Source organism: Pleurodeles waltl, chromosome 2_2 (assembly GCF_031143425.1).
Source record: "Pleurodeles waltl isolate 20211129_DDA chromosome 2_2, aPleWal1.hap1.20221129, whole genome shotgun sequence".
Lineage (NCBI taxonomy): Eukaryota > Metazoa > Chordata > Amphibia > Caudata > Salamandridae > Pleurodeles > Pleurodeles waltl.
The window spans coordinates 991,574,162-991,588,753 of record NC_090439.1 but is presented as its reverse complement, the minus strand read 5'-3'; the positions used below and the strand labels follow the sequence as shown (position 1 = coordinate 991,588,753).

General features: G+C 46.0%; 1 protein-coding gene across 1 annotated transcript in view; it reads right to left on the bottom strand.

Moving 5' to 3' along the window:
- The window catches only part of FER1L6 (fer-1 like family member 6), a 682,981-nt gene that overhangs the window by 78,207 nt on the left and 590,182 nt on the right, over positions 1 to 14,592 (bottom strand). Inside the window, exons 30-31 of the mRNA XM_069220715.1 lie at positions 10,677 to 10,808; positions 388 to 513 (exon numbers count right to left, since the gene is read on the bottom strand). Coding sequence (XP_069076816.1) covers positions 388 to 513; positions 10,677 to 10,808 — 258 coding nt within the window. The remainder of the gene's footprint in view (positions 1 to 387; positions 514 to 10,676; positions 10,809 to 14,592) is intronic.

Sequence of the window (14,592 nt, the reverse complement as noted above, 5' to 3'; positions counted from 1 at the left end):
TACCTATTTCCGGTTCCAGCCTGAGGTGGTCACACAGGCCACATAATTTAATCAATGTATTTCACTTAAAAGACTTGTAGCAAAGTTCAATACCTCTCAATAAAAAAAAGAAGCGTACTTAGAATAACCTACGATATTAAAATAGATGGTTAATCATTTCAGATCCCTGAGTTACTAGGTTTGCAGGTGCTTTTTACAGATCTATAAAGTACTGAAAAAATGTTGTTTTGGGCATTTTTAGCTTGGGAATCACTGAGATTGCTGAAACTCCTAAATTACATTATAATTCTGATTTCTTTCGGCATGTTAAAAAACAAATAAATGGGGAAATTAATACAATGCTCATCATGAGGCTGAAATCAAATTGGAGAAGTGTTAATTACTTACGGCTACAATATAAACTCTTATCATAACTTTCACAGCATGGTTGGGTGGAAGTCCTTGCAGTATCCTAAGTTGTCCAGTATCCACTGAGCTCGAATCCTCAGGACTTTTGTAAATACTGAAGCAGCCCTAGAAATAAATGGAACAACTTAAAAAGAATGTTAAGCATTAAATACAAGCATCTTACAATATAGCTTTAACTGTAAAAGAAATGAATCTTATATATTCAGGTCCTTTGTTTAAATACCAGTACAATGTGAATTGATTGCTTAGGCCACTTCCGAACACTAGATGTAAAATATGACAGAAACAGGGTGGGTGAGAGATGTTAAATCAGAGGGTCCAACCAGATACATACAGAGGGACAGGTATTATCTTAATGCTCACATAATAAGATTAGTCATTTATAGAAATGCTAGTCTAAGAGGTTTGGCTTTTCAGGAGATTCCAAAACTGAAGGAAGCGACAAAATGAATTTCAACTACACTCAGAGTTTGGTGAATTATTGTTTCTCACATATAATTAAGGGACAGTAGCTAAATACTATTAAATTGTTCCACCAGCTTGGGTAGAATGTTTCATATTCTAGGTTCTAGGTTCTAGATAAGCACAGAGAAACATAAGAGCAAATATAGAATTTTGGAGCACAAGATCTGTATCAGCCATTACTTGTCCTGAGCCACTACATAGTCTTCAGTAGAGCTCTCAAATTTCCTGTGCTCTATTGTAACCTTATTATATCATGCTGCCAAAGGCTATATCGGTTTTAAAGGCTCCCAACCGGATGAGGGCCTTTAACAACCGGAATAGCCCAAAAACAGAAAAGCTACAAGGATATTAGAATATTCCATAAACTGAAGTCAGAATGCTCTAAATTAGATTGAGAAAAACAGAAAGAAAAACTTTGGAATGTTAAAGTTGCAGACCTATTGGTCTTCAACCGCTACATTGTCTTCAGTGAAATCTCAGAACTGTCCAGTGTTCTAGTATGCAAAATTAGTTAGTGACTGAGAAGTTTAGGCTAATGGATTGCCCAGGCCACTGAAAATTACTTTCAGCCTGAATTACTTTCAGCCTGAGGCAGTTTAAAAATCAATTCAGAATTTAATTTACCTACTTTAACAGCTGCCTGCTTCAGATTTGTGAAAATGTGTTTAAAACGTACAAGGGAACCGTGTGTTTTCAATTGTGGCTTAACTTTTTTCCCTGACATAACACATTTCAATTGACCAGTTAACATAGAATTCCCTTGATCTAGTTGTTTCTTTAAAATATTGGCATTTCCAATAGGGACAATTCCAATTGGGTTGATTTAGGCAGGCAAACTGGGTATTTCCACATAAAGATATTATTTAAGCAGCACAATTCGGACACAGATGAAGAAACAACTTTGGCTGTTTGTAAATAATGAGGTTCTCTGATTGTTTAAGAGATCTCCCTTAGTCTCTCTTAGCCTCTTGGCATTGTCCCCATAACTTGTAAATCAGTGGTGGGAAAACCTCTGCTCAAGAAAGCCCCTGAGAGCTCAAGGGACCAGAGTAATCTAAGTCCAATATTGTTGTTACCTTTTTTGGCAGATTCTTCACCAAGACATTTGCTGAAGAGAGAACACAATTCTGGTTTGATTTCAAGTGGGCTTTGGACCTGGCAACAGAGTTAGTTAGTTGTGTTTTCTGTTCTAGATGATCTCTAGATCTTTATTGATGGTGGTGGTGTTAGAACTCTGGTGATTTTAGATCTGTTATCTGTCTTCAATGCCACTGACCACAACATCTTAATGAAACCTTTGAAAAAAGAAGGCTTTGCAGTCACTGACCTGGGCTGCATTTAATCTTTCCTAGCTGATAGATGTTATGCAATTGCCAACTTGCCCTTTTTCTGTGAAATCAGGTAAATGAGAAGTGGTAACACACAGGAGTTGACTCTATTAAAGTTTCTATTTATCTGTACATCTGTCTCCTGACTAAATATTTACACCAACTACAAGTATCGAACCTTCCTGAAGATGAACCCATCAAAAATGGAGCAACACTGCGTGGCCTTCGGACATGGGTGTACCACTTCTACAGATCAAATGAAAGTTGTGAAATTGGGTATTCACACTGAATTCAGATTGCCTCATAGCAGCCAAAAGGCCAATTCAGGTAGTACATGATTTATACAGTTGAAGATTCCTGAAAAAGATTGTTCCATTTACTAACACTCATTTCACATTCCTTTCATCAATGCACCAATCCTGTCTAGTTTTGACTATGCCAACTCAATGTAACAGGTGTCTCTTGAGGAAAACATACACTGACTTCAAGTAATGCAAAATGTTGTTGCCTGGTTGGCTTCAAGGCTTTCAAGAAAGGAACATTTTTCATTATTTGTTTTTTCAAACACATTTTTATTAGATTTTTTTTCGTAAACCCATAGGCAGTAGTATCTAAACAAAAGTACAATTAGATCAATTGTTCATGTTGCATAGTTCCATATACAGCTGTGTTCTTGGGACTTATATGTCATATCTACTATTGGTGGCCTAGCGGTGCGTATTTTTGAGGCCCTCTTCTTTTAAGGGTGGCTCTCCCATGTGTGTGGTTATTCCCCCCTCAAATCCCCCCTCCCTCTTGTGTGCCTAGCTATGCCTGGATATCTAATAAATTCAGTGTTCTTGTCGCTGTGGTAAGCGTCCCCTGGACAGGCTTCATCCTCTTCTCCCTCTACATTGACCACTGTACCTATGTTAAGTGTTACATGTTAAATGTTGGGGGATTAGTCTCCGGGCCATTGCAGGAAATGACAGTTTCTGTACCTCATGGGGATAGTGTCTCATCTTGGGGTGCTTCTCTCAGTCGATCCCAGTCATATACCAGAGTACCCCAGGCTTGTGCCCTCTCTATCAATCCCTGACCTCTCCTAGCTTCCCAATACCTCACTGTCTCTTCCGCTCGTGCCCATTTCAGCACGCCTCCTCTCCACGTTCCCTCCCGGGGGCCTTGGGGTGCCTTCCAAGTCATTGCTATTTCTCTTTTAGCCAGTAACAAAGCAAAGTCTCCAAACTGATCAGTCACTCTATTACAGGCTATGTGTCTGTACCCTCCAAGTAAACAGTGTCTGGGGTCATTAGGAACTTCTCGCTCCAAAACATCAGTTAATGAGTTAAGAACAGCTTCCGAAAACTATCTCACCTTCGGGCAAGTCCAAAACATTTGAAGGAATTCTGCCTCTACCTCCCCACATCTGGGGCATGTGGCCTCTTCCACCCCAAAATGTCTCCAAAATCTCCCTGGCATCAGGTAGGCCCTATGTAGGACATATATGTTTATAAGCTTGAAGCAAGCATTCCGTGAGATCCTTGGGGTCCGGGCCAAGATCTCCTCCCAGCCTTCATCCCTGATTGCGGTGCCTAGGTCTACTTCCCACTTTTGTTAAATATTGACACATCTCAGGAAGGGAGGGCTCAGCATTCCGAACTTGCCGGAAGTCTTCAAACGGTAGAAGGATATTAGCTTCATACAGGGTGCCTATGGACGTCTCCCCGACCGCCTCCCAGCTCGCCAGTCTCTTCCAAACCCTCCCATGCGGTAGCATCAGTAAACATTGCAAAGGGATGTCTGGTGCGTAAGGTTTGTCACCCTGAGAGCGACAAAGATAGCACACCCAGTGACCTTCAGTTCATTGGAGCCAGTGGCAGCTGGGGGGCCGAGCTGTAGTATCAACCTAGCCAGCATTGGGAGATCCTGGATAAAAGGGGTGGGCTCCCTGTCCGGCATTATGTGGCAAGCCATCCAGCGGGTCAACCACTGTAACTGCCCCGCCAAGTAGTAGGACTCAAAATCGGGAACGGCTAGTCCGCCCTCTGAAAGCGGTCTTTGCAGTACAGTGAGGGCTAGACGCCGTCTGCCAGTCCCCCACAAGAAGCCGACCACCATTGAGTTTAGTTCCTTAAAATAAGTTCTCAGGATCCACAACGGGGGTGGAGAAGAAGTATGGCAAGCAGGGTAATGCTATCATTTTCAGGAGCGCAACCCGTCCTGCTACTGCCAGTGGGAGGGATGCCCAGAAGGTCATAGTGCTACGAAGCCCTCGTATCGCACACTCTATGTTCCCCTCTAGTAAGTCCATCCGGTTATGATAAACACGGACTCATAAGTAGGTCAAGCATTGTGGTTCCCAGGTCAGATCCTTAAGGTCCAGAGGGGCTACTGTGCCTTCCATGACTGGGAATAGACTAGACTTTAGCCAGTTCACTCGGTGCCCAGATATAGAACCAAACATCTCCAAGAGGTGTCGTGCCCCACGCATTGCTTCTCCTGCATTTCCTAAAAAGAGAAGGTCGTCAGCATAGAGTGCAATGTAATGGGTATGACCCGCCACTACGAGTCTTCTATAAGCGTTCCCCTTTCTAGCTATGAAGACCAATGGCTCGATAGCAACAGCAAAAAGCAAGGGGGAGAGTGGGCAGCCTTGCCTTGTCCCCCTATCTACCTTATAGTTCTCTGATATAGTGGCCCCTGTGCGAACCCTGGCCGTCGGACCAGCATAGAGCAGTCCGGTCCACGCTTCTAACTGATCCCCGAGACCAAATTTATGGAGTACCTCATGAAAATGCTGCCATTCCAGGCTATCAAAAGCTTTTTCAAAATCAATAGCGGAAACCATCGCCTCCTGCTTATCATAAGCATCACTATCTAGGATAGAAAAAAGATGCCGAATATTAGTAGCTGTATGGCGCCCAGGGATAAACCCGGCTTGGTCTGTATGAACTAAATGTGGCATATGCTTTAAGCGGCACGTAGCTAATATTTTGCATAATATCTTATAGTCCACTGACCACATCGACAGGGGCAAATAAGACGTAACATCTGTGGCTGGTTTCCTGGGCTTCAGCAAGGGAATAATCAGAGCTTCTCGGGCCGAATGCAGGAAGAATGCCATTTTTCCTGGCCTCCTCACACATCTCGACCAACCTTGGGCCAAGCTTGGTTATGTATGTTGAATAAAACTCCACCGGAAGCCCGTTTGGTTCTGCGGTTTTATTTCGCACCATGGTAGTGATGGCCTCCCTCACTTCTGCAAGTGTAATCATTGCACCCAAACCTGCCGCCTCCTGCACTCAAACATTTGGGAGGACAAGAGGTGATAAGAAATCTTTAATGTCCCTCCCAGTTGGTCACACTTTACTTGTGTAGAGGTCGGTGTAATAATTATAAAAATCCCTGTTTATAGCAGCCTGGGTATTTACGCTAGTCCCAGTGGGGTCTGTCAGTTCTACTATAGTCGAGCCCCTGTGTGCTGGGTTCGCTAGCCAGGCCAGAAGGGAACTGGACCGGTCTCCCCCGAATGTGTATGTGCCATGTAGGCTTTGTAATCATAACAGCGTAGTCTCTCGATTGCTACTATTGTGTTTTCCCAGGCAGTCAGAAGTGCTGTCTGCAGGTCTGGGTCCTCTGGTTTCTGTTGCTCAAGTAAGCGTAGTTCCCATTCTGCCTGTGCTATGTCGTGGAGCAGCGCCTGGCATTCTCCCTTGGCTGCTGAGATGCATCGTCCTCTAATCACTGTCTTGAATGCATCCCATTCTGTCAATATCGAGTGTGTCGAGCCCTCATTGGTCTCAAAGTAATCATTTATGGCTATGCCTATGGTGTCTGCGAAAGCCTGATCCTCCAACCGTGCAGGGTGGAGCCGCGACGTGGGTATCGGTGTCGGGACATGGAACCATCCCAGTGTCAGGAGGAGGGGGTTATGATCTGAGACCGTTCGGGTCCGATATTCGGAGAGGGGAATTGTCTCATGTACGTTCGGTGAGCAAAGGAATGTGTCCAGTCGTACATGAAGGTCATGTAATGGGGAATAAAAAGAGTAGTCTCTGAGCCCCGGGTGATGAGCTCGCCAGGAGTCAATCAGGCTCCACTCCCTTTGCCAGTTTCGGTACAGGTTAGCTGTCCTATTAGTCTGTGAATATGGAAGCGGGGGTGTGATCTATTTGATGTTGTGTCTGAAATGCAGTTAAAGTCCCATCCCAACAGTATGGAGCCCATAAAGTGCAAGGCCAGCCGTTCAGAAAGGTATGCCAGGAAACTTGATTGGTCTGTATTGGGACTGTATATGCTCCCCAGGACTATTTCCTGCCCATCCAATTTACCTATGACTACCGTATAGCACCCCAAAGGGTTAATGAGGGATGTGACATGCTGATATGGGACCCTGTGCTTAATCCACACTAACGTCCCCCGGACATATGCTGAATAGGTAGTATAGTAGACTTGGCCCCTCCATCGCCTCTGAAGAGCCTTCTCCTCAATGGCATCTAAATGAGTCTCCTGCAGCAGAGCTATATGGATTCCTCACCTAGTGAGGTGTGAAAAAACTTTATGCCACTTAGCCATGGACCTAATCTCCCTAAGATTCCAGGTTAATACCTTAATCTTCTGTGACGTGGCTATAACGGGAATAGTGCAGAACATGGTAGCAAAGGTAAGGGCTTCTCATCCGTCTTGGTGGTAACAACTCTCTCAACTATGTACGCGTAGGGGAAAACTGGGCAACACACTTCAGGTTCTTCACTAACCAAATTACATTGTCTTCAACTCCCAGTCCCCATGGCAAGAAGTGTGATGTCCTCGCCCAAACTGTGAAACAACCAGAAATCAAACTTGTTCATGCAGTCTGTCATTCAGGCTACGGTTTGTGAGGGGGTGCTAATTTTGTTGCTATGGGGCAGTGGGCTCCAGGGAACCCGAGCCCCGGTCTTGCCCCCGCTTCCCGTGGCTGAAGTGTGGTCCCCGCATGCAACCAGTTTACACATAGGCCCATGCAGATGGTGAAGGAGACAAGGCATATCCAACCCCACTGCGACCGGGGGCAGGTGCTTGTTGGGGAAGAATAATGGTTCATTGAATGAGTACTGCTGTAGTCATCGGGCGTCTGTTTAGATAAGTTAATCCGCTGTGCCTGGGGTGAGCAGTGGGAGGAGCACACTAGAATGGGTCGAAGCCACAGATTCACTGTCCGATTCCACCTGTTCTCTGCTCCTCTCTTGGGTAGGAGACATATTGCTCAATGAAGAATCGCCCATCGACGCAACTGCTGCTACCACCCTCTGTCGTTCCTCCTGCGCCTCCTCCGCAGTGGGTGGACCAGGCCTGGTTGTGGAGTGTCGCCGGCATGAGTGAGGGCGTCTTTTCCTCTTCTGCCTCTGGGATGGGCCTTCTGGGCCCTGGTCAGGCACACGCTCCAGCCAGGACCATGCCTCCTGTGATGTGGTAAAGAATTCCACCCCTGTCGAGGTAACCCCCCGGAGCCGGGCAGGAAACTGCATCGAATAAGAGATCTCCATTTCCCTAAGTTTCTGGTTGACTGCCACAAAAGCTGCTCTTTGTCACTGGACCTCTTTAGAGAAGTCGGGGAATGATGAAACCCTACTGTAATCCACCATTAAGTTCTCATGGAGCCTCGCTTGTTGCAGTAGGTAGTCTCGGTCCTTGAACTGGAGCAGTTGTGCTACCACTGTCCTCGGTGGAGCTCCTGGGGGTGGTGATTTAGCAGGCACCCAATGGACCCTCTCCAGTGCAAAGAAGGGAGAGAGCCCCTCCGGAGCCACTGCAGACCTGAGCCAGGCTTCCAGATAGCTTACCATGTCCGTGCCTTCAACTTTTTTGGGAAGCCTCACCGCTCTGATATTGTTACGGCGAGCCATATTCTCTGCGTCTTCCACTCTGATTTCTAGTATTTTTAAGTGAGCTTTGATGGTTGTCAAGCGGCCATCCGTAAGTGCCCAGGCAGGAGTTGACGCTGATATCTCCTGTTCCGTCGGGGTGACCCAATCCGTCAGGCGGCGATGGTCATCACGGAGGAGGCCCAAGTCTATGCTTAAAGTGTCAATTTTATCCTCCAGTGCTGTGCGAGATGCCGCTATGGCCTGTAGGACATCTTGCAGCGTAGGAGTGGTGGTGGATATTTCCGATGTCGCTGGTAGTGTCTGTCCCATCTCAAACCTGGGAGCACGCATACGCCAGGGGCCATCCAGCTCCTCATCTCTTTTCTTGAGGGCCTTTCCCATGTTGTGCAGTGAGGGTGGTGTGCGTCTCCATTCAGGTGCTCCCTCTGGTAGAAAATTAGTGCTCTTCTTGAGCTCGTGAAGGGTCTCGCATTACAGGCGACAGTGGCCCTTCAGGTTCCTCCTGTTGGTGGAGATTGTTTCCGTCTCAACCGGTCCCAAGTCTCCTCTGCATGTTTCCCGGGTGTTCCAGTTGGCGGAAAGTCATGTTAGTGTCCGGCGGGGGCCCTGGGATCCTGCCACTGCACTTCTCTAACAACTAGAACCCTGCAGCCTAGGAGGGCAGCCATTCTACACAGGGGTGCGTTCCTCAGTGGGATCTCTCAGTGCCCCTCTCTACCATTTTCCGTTGGGGACCCTTCCTGATACGTTTCTGTGCTCCGCTTGTCGTCACTGGTGCTTACTCCTATGCGCGTCCCCCATTGAGTTGCAAAGGTGGATCTGAGATCTCATCATGTGGGTATTCCACGGGCCCCCTGGGGATTGGAGGCGGGCAGTGTCCTGGCTAAACACTTCTCAGCTGCAAATGCCGAGCCTCCGCTTCTCTCAACTGCGTATCTGCAGGCCCCTCGTGCTCAGCTCAGTCTCCAAGTCAGGGCCCCCAGGCCTCCCGGCCTGGCCCCCTTAAACAGCACTATCGTTCTGCGCTGGGCAGGTCTCTTGTGCCAGCACCGACTCGTTCACCAGGCGCCCGGACTACTCCTGACCACGTGTGGAGGCCCAGGCCCGCACAGCTCCATCTGCAGGGCTCCCTGCCCGATAAATCCAGCACATGGCACCCCAGTTCAGCCCCCGCAGGGATCTCCTCCATCTCCTCGTCACCTCTGCCAAGTGGGAGGGACACTCCCCAGGTGCCGAGCCTGGGAGGCACTGTCGACCCTAAGCCATCCGTGTTCTGCAGTCCAGCCACAGTAGGGCACATTGCCCTCAGTACAAGACCCGGGGGGACGAGGTCCCCGCAGCCTCAGATTCTCACAGGCTCTCCTCACCAGCTGCTCCTTGGTTCCACACCGGTAGCAGAATCCCTCAGGCCTCCTTAGGTGTCCCCCCGAAGGTCTTGTGTCTGCCGGGCATTTCATCCAGGAGGCTGCCATTTTTAAGGCGGTCGGCCTCACCTCGTGGCCCCCGCTGCAGCTGCTCGGTCCCTCTCCGCGATCAGCAGGTCGTCCACAAGAGGCACTATGGACACAGGGGCTCAGCGAGTAACCCCCGGGTGTCTCCCACCTTGCAGGATGGACGAACGGGGGTTCAACTCGGGCAGGTCCCGGAGTTCTGGTGTCCTGCCCCCCACGCCATTCGTTACGTAGCCACACCCCCCACATTTTTCACTAATACTTTGACTTTTACACTGGTCACACAGGTGCAACAAGATCTGACTTAAAGCCTTTTCAATTGCGCATATTCCTGAATACCTGGTAAGTAATGATGAGTGGTGCACTCATAATTCTGCACTGCTCATTGAAGCAATGTGAAATAATTGATCCTCTCCTTAGGCACCAAGTCCACTCTCAAACATTTTAAAATCCTTCATAAAGCCTGGCCTCTTAAACAATATTTCTTCTGAGCCTGCCTTCAGGTTGTCTTGCCAGGTTTCTCCACCTTCAACTGTGTCCTCACTTTCAACTGTTGTGTTTCAGTCAAGAAGATCTGTGAACATGAGCTCTGTGAATAATTAAACATAACTGTGCCAATCACTTCTCAGATATCTGGTCCTCCAGTCAAAAGAACGCAAGCCAAAAAGACATCACTCCTTATTGGTATAAACTGCTGCATACAATGTAGAGTCAGTGGCTTTCCACTCAGGCTAAATCACATCAGAAAAGAAAGAGACTTTTAGGGCCCAGTGTAAATGCCTGGAGGATAGGCATTATTTTGTTGCCCTGCAACTGATATCTCTGCTAAAAATCCTTTTGTGTAAAATAATCAGTTTTGTTTACATGAGCCCCAATTTTGCACTTCCCATGGACATGAGGGCTCAACCAATATTATGCCCTTTGTTGAGTTACGAGCTGGAGAAAGAGGAGCTATGGAGCTATGGAGACCATGGTTGGGGTGTACACATTGGTGTTATCAGTCTACAGCCATGCCCTCTTCATTATTTCTTCCTAAATGCACACAACTTGTGTGCATATAGGAATTGTTCTGTATACTCTGTACAGGCCATCACAACTTCCTATGCAGCATCACACTTGATAAATGCTCAAACTTACTGATACGCACATTGTTCCATTATGACAGCCTTACGTACCTTGAATTTCCCAATGACTCTTTCATCATATACACTGTGATCTTCGTCATTCGCTTTCCCCCTGAAGAGCTCAAAAGTTTTCACCCAGTCTTCAAAGTTACGAAACTCGCTCTCTAGTTCTCCATCATATATCTGCAAAAATAAAACAAAGCTAACCTTCCATGTTGTGGAATATCAGTGGTTGTCTACTAAATGAACCGGAACAAAACAAAATACCCGGAATGGAGGCTGATTTGGGACTTTGGTAGGTATTTCTTGTGAAATAGAGGAAAGTAGACCGCAAATGAATGGTTCCCTAAACCCACTTACGTCAGCAAAAATAATAATGCTGGGCACATTAAGGAGAGTGCTGCGAAAGAAGTGCAGCTCAGCATATGGCACTAAACTGATTTTGAAATGTGATGCTGGAAACACAATCTAATGAGAACTTTGATAGCGAGCGGTCACGTAAACATAAAGACTTATTTATCGAGAGCTCATGTGAGCTTGTGTGACAGGAACTATAACCTAAGTGCACTCACCAAGTTCAAAATGAACAGCTCATATTCATCACAGAGATTGTCGAGGAACAGAATGGCGGACGAGATAGCATTTGCAATATTTACTGCATTCAAGGATGCTGGCATTTCCTTTAAAGGCCCTTTTGATGTGTTTGCCCCTCACAAATAAAAGATTAAGCTGCCATGCACTTACACCAATTGCCTCAAGTGTCTTACTGGCTATCTGTACAAATATATAATATTGGTTACAAAGCAATTCAGCGAGGGAGCAAAGGGGACATTCCTTCAGAATGAGAAAAGGATGGATTAATATTTTTCAGCATCAGCATCACAATGTCATATGAAAGGGATAACAGTATGTAGTGGAAGAAGATAATCATCAGCAACAGGGATTAATTTCAAGAAACGCTAGGTGCAAAAGGTATTCAAAAGATGGTACTATGTCATTGAACAATAAAAACTGTACTTACCAGTTCATAGCCTTACAGAACGCAGATATTGAATAACATTGCAATTTAGTGAAACGTTGTATACCATGGACCGTTGGGCTTCTGTGCTATAGTAGATAATCCCAACTAATAATTCATTATTTCTAAAGAGCAGAAAAAACTACATTGCTTATTTAAATTCTATTTTCACATACAGACATGTCACAAGAATGAAAGTTTCATAATTGAGATTGACAGGCCTTTAAGTGTGCAGGAGGACGGCCTGGCTGCCAGAGCAAGTGTTGCCCTGTTGAGGTCCAGCTGCTTTGGTATCCATCGGCTCCAACGAACAATAGGGGGTGGCCTGGCGCCTGCCCAGCAGGTCATGAATCCTCTCTCCAGTGTTCTGAGCTGGTCTTTCATTCCTAACATTAGTATAGTGGTAGATCAATCAATCAGGAATTTGTAAAGCGCACTACTCATCCATGAGGGTCTCAAGGCGCTGAGGAGGGGAGGGGGGAGAACGGGATGGGAGGTGCTGCTACTGCTCAAACAGCCAGGTCTTGAGAAGTTTCCTGAGACATTTAGAAGGTAGCAGTGAGATTCTATACACTGAGGCTTAAAGGTTGCACTGGTGTTGCTGTAAAATGATGCAGAACGTGGATTGCACCTTCCCCTGGACCAGTAAAGCACTCATGCAGATTAAGGGAGTCCGGGCACAGGCCAGGCCTGACACATGCCTTTTACAAACACGCGACACACTTGGCACTGTGAGGGCCACATCCCGGGGCCAATACCATCTGTTTCTGTCCGTGCATATTAATTGTGCACTAGCGGCACATTTTACAGAGCCACGCTTACACTTTGTGATGTAAATGTTATATGAATAAGACGTGAGCCTGGCCCAAGCTAGGATGCCAAAGACACACTGAGCTTCAATCCACACGAGGAGTTAGAGACAAACAGTGATGCTTTCTTGAAGCTCCCTCTGAAGGCATAGAATATCCACACATAATGCCAGAGAGTGGCACTTACTGGTGATTACCCTTCGGGTTATTCTATCAGAACAGACCCGATAACTGGATGAATGAGTGGCAGGCAGTGCAGTCAGCAGAGATCAAACAATGGCATTTCAAGCTAATTTAGACCTTTATAGCGCGGAGATCACTCTTCGTCTAAGAGCAACTGAATCTTAGTACATTTACAATGATATTGACTCTGTTTAAGTCCAATCGTTGCTCTACAGGTAACACAAACATCACGACAAGCATAATAGTTCAAAGAGCTTGAATAGCTGATGCACATTTCATTGCCATTTAAGCTCAGCTCATTCACTCGTAAGCTCGTCAATGGCCGTTTAATTCAGAGGGGGCTAGTAACAAAAAGTTACTGCCCACCAGAATTATGAGCACCTTACTTTCACCTGTGGTTTTTAGTTCCCAAAGCACCCGAAAACTCAGGGTGAAAGTCTGTCCCAAAATTAGGAATTATTGGGAAATCAGAAATGGAAATTACTGATTGCTCAGGTATTTCATCATTTCTTAGTGAACCCACAGGGTAAAAAATAATTGAGGCTGGATTTTTCCCAGCCCCGGAGTTAATGGTATCTATGGTATTGGTAACTCCATGGTTTGGAAAAAATCTGCGGCATTTCCTGGGCCACTCGTAATGAGAGCCTCTGCTTACATTTACTACCAGCCACCATGGCAGAATGGGGGATAAACCTGGGAAAATTCAGAGGGGAAAGAGTCATTCTCCTATGAAGTTTTGTGCTCTAAAGACTTTTTGGCATTAACCTGTCGACTGATTACAATAATTTTGAACTGACCTGAGGGTTAGATTTAGCATAAAAACCACCCTGAGGTTGACCCTATAGCTGGGTATTGAAGACAAAAGAAACGTAGAAAAAATGGCCTATGTTTAACCCTTGCCTCTCTCACTGGTGGAAAAAGGCAGAACCGACAGGGACCATGTCAGAGGCGCAGTGCTTTATTTGAGCCAGTGGGGCCCACCAGCACTCACTTCTGGGGACCAGAACTTATTTTCCCTCGTTGGAGAACAAAAAAGGAAAAAACACACAAAGGGGAGAGGAAGAGAAAGAATAAAAACCATCACAAAGAGAAAAAGCAGCAGGAACCCGCAAGAGTAAGATAGGGCAGCAGGGAAGGTCTGGTGGTGGATTAAAGAGGCATGAGGTGGCATCAAAACAAGCAGCCTTGGTATTCGGCGCTGACGGTTCATAGCACCCGTCGCGGGCTTCTGAGCAGAGCGCTGGGCACCGGCTCTTATTAATTTAACCATCATTTATGGGTGGCCAGAGTGGGAGACTGGAAGCAAGGGGATATGACATCTGTACACACATTATCACACATATTGTGGACATAGATCTGGTAGATATTCTTTTTTTTAACAAGAGAATAATAGAGGCATATCCTATATATTTATGTGCTGAGTTCTCCACCTGGACTGTGAATTCTCTGAAGTCCTAAACTTGTAGTTTGTGAATACAAAAAAAAAAACATACAATGACACAAAAGTGCAAGTTTAGCTTTGTGAGTCAGACCGTGGGGGGGGAGGGGTGCAGACAGCATAAGAGACTTTAGAACCTATTCACAAAGGCATTTTGGAGTAGGTAAGCCTGTGGCACTGTTCTGTGTATTGTTACATGCCTTTGTGAATTGACACCAAAACATTTAAAATGGAAAAACGTACATAGTCAAATTTTCTGCATATACAACACCTACAAATAGAAATTACTGTGCCATCTTTGCACTCTTACTAATAGAGAGCTGGATGTTTTGGGTAGATTCACAAAGCAATGTCATAGCATGTAAAAGACTAATCCTGTTGTGTTTCTTCCCGCACTCATAAATGCTCTTGTGAATCGGACACAGAGCGTTGGCAGAAAGCCTGAGGGTGTTCGGGCAGAGTTAGGGTGGGACCTAAGAAAAAGACAATGTCAGATCATCACTACGGTAGTTTCTTTTT